At 36.6% G+C, this 12100-nt stretch overlaps 1 protein-coding gene across 1 annotated transcript; it reads left to right on the plus strand.

Moving 5' to 3' along the window:
* Positions 1-5776: 5776 nt before the first annotated feature.
* Positions 5777-7534, plus strand: VIT1 (vacuolar iron transporter 1). Its single transcript, XM_078588731.1, has 5 exons — positions 5777-6162; positions 6238-6323; positions 6409-6523; positions 6951-7264; positions 7339-7534. The coding sequence occupies exons 1-4, from the start codon at positions 5936-5938 to the stop codon at positions 7249-7251; spliced, it is 729 nt and encodes a 242-aa protein (XP_078444857.1). The 5' UTR covers positions 5777-5935; the 3' UTR covers positions 7252-7264; positions 7339-7534.
* Positions 7535-12100: the final 4566 nt, after the last annotated feature.

Below are 12100 nucleotides of genomic sequence, written 5' to 3' on the forward strand. Positions count from 1 at the left end.
TTTCCTAATTTATTGCAATCTTAAAACGGATCAATGCAAGAAAAGGAAATCAACAATATATATATACATATATAATCCCTAATGTGAACCATTCCATGTAGTAATACAAATTGTAGATTCTTTTAGTTGATATTTGAGCTTAAACAATAATTCTAATAAATATTCACTCTTTAAATAGAGATAGTTAGTGGTTGCTGGGTTATATGACCTCGAATTGGATGAAACACAAGGGATTCATGCAACAAAAGACTTGGAATGGAATCGAAACAACATCTAAAACATAATTGATCAAGTCAACTGCACATGGATTGCATACATTATTTCTTGGATGCTTAAGAGAGACGTGTTGATCAGCTCAAGTGTGCAGCCTTTAGACATATCTACGCAATCCCTGGAACGCTGTATCTCTGCCTTTTTCATGACAAAAGCCTTGTTCACGCTCCACCATCGTCATTATGCCTTCCCAATCACATCATGAATGGAGGGGCCAAGGGAAGCACGTAGAAGAAGAGGAATGGCCCTGAAATTTTTTTTTAGGTGAATTTCATTTAGGGCCATCCATTATTTATACTAAGTGGGTATTTTTTTATAAAAACCCCCAAAATTTAATTATATATTTAGACATCTGAAAGACCCTTTGTTTGTGACCCTCTAGATCCATATATTAGTTTAGTTAATGACTCCACTAGCCCAAAAATATTTATTGGCCTTACAAATTACTTAAATATATATCAATCAATGATGGATCAATTTAATCCAATAAAATAGATTGAGGCTCTAGCTCGAGCTTTATAATATACAAAGAAGTGTGTATCTACTCATTCATGCAACTTGTCTTTCATCGGTTACCATGTACTTGTAGTCACTCATCCACTTGATGGTCTTAAGGAGACCTAGGGCATTGTCAACTTCCAAACCCGAATCAATCAGATAAGTCTTCTGTAATATTCTATTGCCTTGGCCAAGGACTGCATCACCTTTTATTCCTTGAGTTTTCCCCTTTTATAGCGAGGGCAAGCGATCCCATATTGACCATTCGATCATCTTCATCAAATTATTGCTGCACCTGAAGTAATATTGTTTAGAATTCTGCTATTATGAACTTGTAGGCATAGTCAAAGTATAACCGTCCATCCCCAAAATATATTTGGTGTCTTAGGTCTAGGGAAATTTACACAACTGTGATATGAATCAACCAGATTGAAAGTTTAGTATAAAATGAGTAAAAAATTTATGGTAGTCAATTCAATGAATTCTTTCCCCTAAAGAGCACCCACTATACATCTTTAGTGTCTCCACACTAATGGCTATGGAATTGGTCATACTCATCATTTAAGGGAGTACTAGATAGTGATATTTTATTCATATACTTTTGTGTTGTTTTCGAGTATCCTTTGAATGAGAGTATTTGGAACACATGCTCAATGACCAGTGATATTTGTTTATAATATCATTATAATTCATTTAGTCTTATCATGTATTCATGGACTTCATTATAGGCATCACACATTCACTATAATTAATAAAACATATAAACATGGAACATGATACATAAAGGATAGAGGATAGCGATGCTGATAGAGAATTAGAATGAAATATAAGAAGGATGTAGTGGAGAAATGATGATGATATGAGAGCGAGATAGAGAAATAGGTATATATATCAAATAACATCGTAATATTACGAATAGTGGAAAGAGAAAATGAGATAAGGAAGAACATATGAAGTACACTAAAAGATATTTGATGGAGGACAAGGACGGACTAAGTTATATTGGTAGTGATGCATGAGGAAACACTATAATACAATGATATAGACCTTAGGTTTTTAAATATAGGTGAACTCCTCTTCTTTATTGCATGTCCTGAATTGGCCATAAACACCTTTCATGGATCTCCAACTCAGTGTCTGTCACTAAGTTCAAAATTGAATTTTCAATGTTCTATGCATCTACTTATGTGTCAAATATTAGATATGGATAGAGTGGATAATCAGAAATCTGCCCTCAATATTTCAGCTCAATCAACCTTTTGGATCATTAGACATCAGGCTTTGAAGTTTTGACAACTAGGGCCATTTATTTTTTATGTCTCTCTCTCCCCCCTTATTAGAGCTTTAATCCCCAATGGAAAAATATGTGTCTGGTAAGTCAATCTCACATAGACATGGTTGTTCTGTTTTGTTCTTTTAAAACGAACAGAAAACTCACACCAACGAACCGCACAGGGGTGTGTTCGGTGTGCTGTTCTTTTTGTGTGCAAAAATTCGAACAATTCGAACAAACGAACAAAATTCGCACATCCAAACAAATTCACACAACTGATAGACAGACAATTAGAGAGCGATTGAAAAAAGCGACTCACACATAGAAAAAGAGGAATTCAGACAACTCTCATTATGAAAGTAAGAGAGGGAAGGAAAAAATTAGAGCGCAAGGGAGGCGAAGATAAAAATAGGAAGAGAATTAGAGTTAGATAGAGAGAGTTAAACTGGAATAAGAGAGACACATACAGAATATCAGAGAGAGAAAGAGCGAATAAGACAGTTTCTGGGAAAGAACTAAAGAGAAATGAAGAGAGAATCATAAAGCATCGGAGATTTAGAACGAAAGAAAATAGAAGAGATTTAGAACGAACGAAAGAAAACGAACGAAAGAAAAGAGATTTAGAACGAAACCTAAAAAAACTTGAAAAAAAAAAGTACTAAATGCCTCCACTTTGACCCCGCCCGAATCCGCCGCCAAATCGACTGGGAGGAAGTCCGATGGCTTCAAGCTTGGGGAGAAGAGACGGGAGAAAGAAAGAAAGAAAAAGCCGCCCTAGAGATTCGAGAGAGATGAACGAGAACGAGAGGCTCAGACTGTGGGCCTAGGTCATTCAGAGTCACTAAGCAGTGAGAAGTGAGAATGATGGGGAACAAGGGACGGAGATGGAGACTCTAGATTCACATTTCGCACATACCCAAATAACGAGAACTAGAACAAGAACGAGAGTAACGAGAGAGGTTTTTTTCAAAAAAACCTTAAAAAAAATTTGCACAATTCGCACAAAGCGAACCGCACAGCCCTCTGTGCGAAGTTTGTTCATTTTCAACATTGTTCTGTTCAGAAATCCGAACAGAACGCGCAATTCGCACCAATTTGATCTATCGGAACTGAACAACCACGTCTAATCTCACATTCCATATCTAGTTCCATATTCATTAATAGAACATATTCATTATGATGCACGTGTGATTCTTATAATGAAGTCCATGAATACATGATCTAAATTAGTGAATTATGATGAAAATAATACGGAGATCACTAGTCTTTAAGCATGTTTTCTAAATATTTCTATTTGAAGGATACGCGAGAAGGACATCGAAGTATCTAGATAGAATATCACTATCTAGCCTCACTCATATGATGACTATGTCCGTTCCCATAGCCATTAGGGGGGAGGCACTGAGGACAGATAGTGAGTGGGTTTTAGTGGAAAGAGTTCACTGAATTGATCACTATGAATCCCTAAATGGTATTATACCAAACTTTCATTTAGGTTGATTCATGTCACATTTTGTAAGTGGTCCTTAGATCTGAGACACCAAAGAATCTGATGACTAATTCGGGTTTGTCTGTTGACCATACCGTAAGTTGTCCTAGGAATGTCAAGTGGATGAGGGACTATACATATACAGTAACTGATGACGAATAGGTTCCATGAGTGAGTTGATACACACTCCTTTGTATCTTCTAGAGCACGAGTAGCTTAGCACTCCAAATGTTGGAGACTCAACCTATCGATTGGATTAAATCTATCCGACGTTAATTAATCTAAATATTGATATAGGTAATTAATTAGGAAGGCCAATACAAGTTATTGGGCCACTGGAGTCATTAACTAGACTGATACATGGGCCTAGAGGGTCACATGCAAACGGTCTTTGGACGTCCGAAGACATAACTAAGTTTTGGGAGTTTTATCAAAAATACCCACTTAATATAAATAGGGGAAATCCCTGAACAAAATTCACCCAGGCTAGAATTGGTTAGGGCCCTTTTTCTTTCCTCTCATTTCTCTCCATGATTCCTCTCCACTCTGGATGCGATTGGGACAATGCAATGATGCCGACGGGGATTGAATGGGGCTCATCAATGAGAAGGAGGAGGTTTGACGTGTCGAGGATCGCATGGATACGTCTAGAGACTACACACTTGAGCAGCTTGAGTCGTCTTGCTTTGGGATCCAAGAAATCACAGATGTGATTCATACACAAGTTTCTTGTTTTAATGTTTTATAGATGTCTTTATTATTTTGTTAAAGTATTCTGGTGTGGATCATTTTGATTTCTTCATCCATATCAAGGGCTATAGAACCAAACAATTGCATCAATAGCGTTTAACTATCAATCATTGGCCGCATTTTCTCCATCATTAGTGGTACACTTATCTTGATACAACACATGTTTCAAATCAAAATAAATGATAAATGCATCATTAGTGGCAGATTAAATGAGTGACATGGCAATGTGTCCTGTGAATGACATGTCAAGATCCTTCCCTTTTTCCCCACAAAATCTGGCCACATGTCCTTGTGTTTTTTGGGCTCATTTAGATCATTTACTATGAATAAAATGTACAAATCTAGCGCCATGTGCCATCCTATCAAATCCCATTCATTAAAATTTAATTGCATCTTTTTTCATTAGGCCACATATCCCTATGCATTAAAAATAATGATATGTGCTAATGAATGTTCAGTAAGACATTGCTATTTATGATGTCATAATGACAAATTTCACAAAGGACTAACAGAACTAACTATTGAAAAAATCATTGATTAACTTAGCATGTGAGTAAATCCAGTTGTGACACATGGTGGGCTTGATTTAAAAATCAGAAAAATCTATTTAAATAGACTAGAATCCATAATTATTTTGCGCATGGTATCTTGACCTAGAAAATTATTATATTTTTGATTCAAATTGCAGGTAAAATGCAAAAGATATATATTCGATTACAAATTATTTTTTCTATGAATGTAACTTAGAAATTCCAAAAAATCAAAAAAATCCAAAAAATTGGAATATCACTCTAGAATAATTAATTTGGCAAAATTCAGTCATTTTAGTGCGAGTAAACATAAAAATTCATGATATTAGTGTAATAAATAGCTTGCTACTGCCCATCTACTTTCACACACATTTACCAATATCTGCCATTTTATTTCATTTGGCTTTTGAGTGTCTGAAAGGCAATAACTGACATGATCCACAGTCCCCTTAGCACTAACTACCCTGTAGATATGGTCGTTATGTTCTTTTTGTGCGAATTTGTGCGAATTGTTCATTCTATTCGGTTTTCCGAACAGGAAAAAAAATTAGAACAGAGCATCGCACAAACATTTGTGCGGTTCTTTTGTTCGCTTTGTGCGAATTTGTTCTAGTTTTGTGCAAATGTGTGAATTTTTTTCGGTTTTGAAAAAAAAAAGAACAAAACAAAGGACAAGGCCCTGTGCGGGTCTTTAGTGCAAATTTTTTGTCAGTTTAAAACGAACAGAATAGAATGACCAAGTGTACTGTTCAAGATTTTGTACTCTCTCCCCCTTTTTGTGACCAATTGAAGTCCTTACCTGTCTCTTTCTACCAGCCACACTATACTGACCTGCTCACTTGACAAAACCAAGGGCAAAAAGGGAATATTACAAAGCCAGGAGGGCAGAAAAGGAAGAAAAAAGGAAGATAATTTCACTCCACTATAAATACAAGACCTCCGTTATCGCAGGTGGTGGAGAAGCAGAAGAAGCAGAAGAAGCAGAAGAAGCAGAAGAAGCAGAAGAAGCAGAAGAAGCAGAAGAAGCAGAAGAAGCAGAAGAAGAGGAAGAAGAAGAAGGAGAAGCAGGAGGAGAAGGGGAAGAAGAGGAAGAAGAGGAGGAAGAAGAAGAAGAAGAAGGAGATGGCGGACGGAGAAACGTCGCAGGAGAAGCTGCTGATCCATCACAATGAGAAGCACTTCACAGCCGGAGACATGGTGAGAGACGTTATAATCGGCGTCTCGGACGGGCTGACCGTCCCGTTCGCGCTCGCCGCCGGCCTCACCGGCGCTGCCGCCTCCTCCTCCATCATCCTCACCGCCGGCCTCGCGGAAGTCGCCGCCGGCGCCGTCTCCATGGGCCTCGGCGGGTAATTCTAACCCTAACCCTAGTCTTCCCCTTCGAATTCCTCTTCTGGGTTGCTTCTCACTGCGCATGCGCTCAGATACTTGGCCGCCAGGAGCGAGGCTGACCACTATTATAAGGAGATGAAGCGCGAGCAGGAGGAGATTGTCAATGTGCCTGACACTGGTGAGTTGAATTACTCTTTGTGACTTTTTTTTGGGTTTTCTTCGATGTTTGTTTTTGAGCTGCGCTGATCTTGAACGGATGATAGAGGCGGCGGAGATCGGGGAGATCCTGTCGGAGTACGGGTTGGAGCCGCATGAGTACGCGCCGCTTGTGAACGCGCTCCGCCGTAACCCGCAAGCCTGGCTCGACTTCATGATGAAGTAATCATGCATCTGAAAGTTCCGTTCTTTCTTTGATATTTGATTTTTAATTCTTGTTCTTGGGTCATCATTGATCTTTGATATTTTTCTCGCTGCCCATGCGTTCATCTTTGATCTTTGAGCTTTGTTCTTTGATCTTCTTTGAAATTTCATCTTTGATACTCGTTCTTTCATATTTGATATTTACTCTTCGATTTCTATCATTGTTGATCTTTGATTTTTTATTATCTTTGATCATTTATTTCTTTATCATCTTTGATCTTTGATTTTTTATTATCGTTGATCTTTGATTGCTTATCATTTTTTATCCCAGATAAATGAATTCCTATCATCTCTGATGTTTGATTTTTATCATCTCTTATCTTTGGTATCTGATATTTGATCTTCGATCTATGATAATTGATCATGTTTGTGTTGAATTTGGAAGATTTGAGCTGGGGTTGGAGAAGCCCGAGCCGGGGAGAGCGCTGAGGAGTGCGGCAACGATTGCGGTTGCCTATATGTTGGGGGGACTGGTGCCATTAGCGCCGTACGCTGTGGTGAGGACAGCGGAGAAGGCTGTGGTGGCTTCAGTGGTGGTGACGCTCGTGGCACTGCTCTTCTTCGGGTATGTGAAGGGGCGGTTCACCGGGAACCAGCCCATCCTTAGTGCTCTACAGACCGCTGCCATTGGCGCCGTTGCCTCTGCCGCGGCATACGGCATGGCCAAGGCTATCCAGTCCTTATGATGCTACCTCTCTGGTATGAAACCATCATCTTCCTCTTCATGGATATCCCATCAAGGTAAATAATAACAGTTTTACTGAAATTTTCAGATTTTGGAGTAATGGTGCTGCATGCCATGCAAAAACTTTGAATCTTGCGTGCCAGTCAAGTAAAACTGGCAATGGTTCGAGCACCTTCAACCTCTCAGCAATCCCTCTTAGGTAAGTTACCCGATTGAGAACTCAAACTTTGCTATAATCAAGCTGCATGGGATAATAATAAAAAAGCTTTCTATTTTTTGTTAAATTTTGACTTAGAATCTGTTGAATGTGTATAAAAATTGGCGCCATCTGGATTTATAAAATAAATCTCAAAAGAACGTTGCAATGATACTAGCACTTATGCATTCAATTCCATCAGCACTACAAAATGAACCACGTTTTATGGGAGAGCAGTACTTGGATGGGTGACCTCAGGGGAAGTCCTCATGTTGCACCCATTTAGAATTTTTTTAAAAAAGCAAACCTCAAAAGAAGTGATTGGTAATTACATCCGATTTGGTATTACACAATTAAACTTTGTTAAACTAGATTTAAGTTGGTGAACTTCTTCATTTGCCTAGTGTTCATTATTTTGTTCTTTTTTTTCTTTATCATGTGTTCATTCAAGCCCACCTGTCCTTTTTGTGAATTCAACATTAAATATCCTTTTTTTATCAGTGCCTTCATTTTATCATCCATATCATAGTGTGGCCCCCCTTGGAGATCAACGAGATATGGGGTTCAAGAGAATAATGCATATGGTTGGTTCTCGATTGGGGACATGTATAAATATCAGTATCAGCTTACACTTGGGTGGCCCAAAGCCCCAAGTGAGAATATTTAAAAACAAGTCATCTGTGCCAGAGGACATGTGGCCACAAGATCATGTGAGCCACATACAGAGATCACTTACGAATATAGACAAAAAAGTGTGGGCCACGAACAACACGTGACTCTTTTCTATAGAAATCAATCGAGAAGGGTAGGGCTGAAATTTATGCTGGCGAACTGAAAGTTCCATGCAGCTATTTAGAAAATTTTATCAGTACGTTAACTTCAAAATAATTTTTACCTTAGTTTACATTGAAATTTACCTTTTGAACTATCTCAACTACATTGGTGATGTCCGTTACTTTAGCCTTCATTTTTATTCGTTCAAATAAAAATATCACACTCAAGCTGTATTATTTTATGTTAATGTGTCTTGGTTGTTAGATCATAAGTGGGGAAACTTGACACAAACCATGACCTTGGTTCATATCAGGGAAGATGGGTAGAGGCGAGTAGAATGAGAATGACATGGGGATAGGTTGAACATAGGAGGTAGGGATCAACCTGGGACGAGATTTGTTAAAGGAGAGGGGGCTTAGAAATCGAGAGGAAGAGAGACAAGGAACTGTACCTTCATTCTTATTGGCTGTCCTAGATTGAGGGCTTTCTTTTTTAAAAGAAATATATAAAGGCCAAACAACCAAAATGCCCCTAGCGCGATAAACTGATGGAAGTAACCTAGACAGGATGGAGATCATATCAAAAGTATGGACGAAGCGTCCAATGCACATATCATAAATTAGACTTCCTTTGATATTATCTGTGATACTTCCAGAGTAGGATAGATTTGTCCTAAGAAGACTTTATCTACATCTATAAGGGATTTGAAGTACTCAATAAGTTTTGAATACTAATGTTTTGATAAATTTATTGACCAAACCATTTATCCCTACTGTGTGTATATACTTCATATTGTTTATGGGTAATTTGATATCCAAGTGATCTAAATAATGGATCGAAGACTATCTTCGGAGAGAATAATCAGACAGTATTTGTACTGGTATAGAATATTCCCTTCCCTTACGTGAGTGAAATATTTCTTATCTCAATGCTTTTACATGTTCAAACCAAAAGCTCAAGTGACCAATGCCCACCTCAACATACAAAGTCTCCTTATGCTACACATGCAACCAGATAAACTGCTCAACATTCTGTTTATCGGACATGATTTGCCTGCACATATTACTGAAAGGGTATTTTACCCAAAAAACTTTGAATATTATCATGACTATTAACTTTTATCCGTGCTTTTCCTTTAGAATGATGACTTCAGATCTTTGAGTCATCATTGGCTTGACCTTTTTTATCACATGAGGTTTTGGAATGACTGGTCTTATGAGTTGTCTATAAAATTTTTCATCTTGAATTCCTGTCCTCAATATCAGGCGCCGGTGCTTTGGGTTGGCTCTGATCTGTCTTCTGAAGATTAAATGTTTTTCTCAATGAATACACAAAGGCCTTGACCTTCTTCTAAAACAGTTCCTTGATGTGGTTTTATCTCGGCCAAGAGTTAATCTTCTTAATAGAAATTGACCTATGATACATTTTTTTGAGATTGGCATAAACTAAACGGAATTTTGTTATGTAATTGACCTATGAAACTTCAAAACATAGAAATAAAATTTAAAAACTGATAAGAAAGCAGTGATTATTTAGGCCGTAAATACTCGGATGTTGGTCTTCATGTACTATTTATATTGTCATTATCTGATAAAGGATTTCCATGATGCATTTTATGATTTCCCTAAATAAGAAGCAATGCCAAAAACTTAACATTTAGAATAGTATTATATTGAGAGACCCTTGAATCAGAAAATTTCATCTGACTGTTTTTATAATACAAGTTGGTAAGCCAAAAAAAAGTGTCTGAGTTAGGTATTAAATGTAGTTTGTACTGTTTTAAGCCCCATGTGATTAGTGCTTTAGCGTAAGAAAAAATATGACAATATATATTATTTTGGTCACCTTACTGATAATAAATTATATTATTTTAAATGGCACATAACGAAGGGTTGAATTTTTTGAATACTTTAATTATTTTATAATTATTAGATACCAACCAATATTCTAATTCTAAGATGAATTCTCCTTGTATATTTTATACTTTCATGTACCAAACTAGTGCACATTGCCAATGCACAAGTTTATAAGATCTCATAGAAATCATATAAATAATATTATGGATAATGACATCTAAATCTGAATGACTGACTTAAGTCTCTTATTCATCACAGGGGAGACCATCATGGTTCAAATGATCTTTCAATATCCAAAGAAGAAATCATAATCTCAGTCTACATCTGAGATATCTCCTTCTTTCATTAAAAATTTAGGTACTTTTCAAGAACTCAACACATTTTTCATGTCTAAGTTAAAAAGACCTTTCTAAAACTACATAATCAATGTATTATAAGATCAAATTATATTAGGGAAAAACAAATTCATTAATTTCCCAACTATGTATCAATATATACTGTGTCAAATTTATGGTATATTATCCAAAAAAATTATATTATTATATATAAAAAAATCAATATATAAAAATAATCTCAGTTTTTGGTGTTGTTTACATGTATCTTTCCAAATTCAATTTTTTCAATGCTTCTAGCATTATCACAATCTGATATCTCAAAAACTTTACCAATTATTCAACAACACCAAATCCAAATTTCAGTGTTTCAAGAAAAAAATTGAATCCTTTTATCCAATATTTTAAAAATCATTATTATATTTTTAGGTGACAGGTTATTTAATCTATTCCTAAAACTTTATTTGCTGCAATTATGAAATCATATCAATTAAAACAAGTAAAAATCATATTGTGAGTAAAAATGTGCTATTTCATTAATTTTATGAAATATTCATAGTGAGATATCGTCAATTGTACCAAATATCATCCTTTACAGTTATTAACACGGTAAGTATCAATTTACAAATTCTTATTTGACTAGTGAGGAACTCAAATTGTAGGGGTTTAATTTATCAATGAACGTTGAGTAAATAAAAAAATAATACAAATGTTTACTCTTGAAAATATGATTGTATAATGATGTGGAAGGATCACCTTCACAGAGAATGGTGATCAGGGAATCCATGACTTTTTAAATGACGAACAGAGGATAATAAGGGCTATTAAATAATATAACTGATAAAGAGATATAAATGATGGTGAGATGATAAGCAATAAACATATATTAAGTATGAAATGTGCGTATATATGTATGTAATCGATAATCACATATAACAAACTAATATTTAATGAAATTTCATGTAGTTATGTGTTTATTTTTAATGAAATGGTCATGAACTCATGTTATTAGGAATTAAAATGTTTTATTTAAATTTTAGAATCAAGTTCACATTTTCCTAATTTTTTGATATTTGAAAATAGTTTTATGACATGAATTTCATCAATTAAATATTTCCATCAAATATACAGTGGAACAAGATAGTTTTTTTTTGTATTTTGTTAAAATGAACGATACGGGTTTTTCCCTTATGCAGAGAATAGAGAAGAAACCCTAGAGGGGAAGGGGGAGAAGTACAATAATACCCCAAGGAGGGGGATATTCACTCACACTCCCCCTCAAGCTGGAGCGTAGATATCAAACATGCCGAGCTTGCGGGAAATGACGTCATATGTGGTGGTGCTCAGCCCTTTGGTGAAGATATCTGCCAACTGCTCCGAAGATCCCACGTGTGGAGTAGTGATGAGGCCAGCGAGCACACGATCATGAATGGCATGACAGTCGATCTCGATGTGCTTCATCCGCTCATGAAAGGTGGGGTTGTTGGCGATGAAGATAGCAGCTTGATTGTCATAGTACATCGGCATAGCCTCCTCCACAGGAAAATCAAGCTCGTAAAGGAGAGAGCGTAGCCACAGTAGCTCCGAAGAGGCGTGCGTCATGGCGCGGTACTCGGCTTCCGCACTCGAGAGGGAGACAACCCGCTGCTTCTGACTTCGCCATGTAACCAGGTTATCACCAACAAAGGTGAA

This window comes from Wolffia australiana, chromosome 16 (genome assembly GCF_029677425.1).
Source record: "Wolffia australiana isolate 7733 chromosome 16, ASM2967742v1".
Classification (NCBI taxonomy): Eukaryota; Viridiplantae; Streptophyta; class Magnoliopsida; order Alismatales; family Araceae; genus Wolffia; species Wolffia australiana.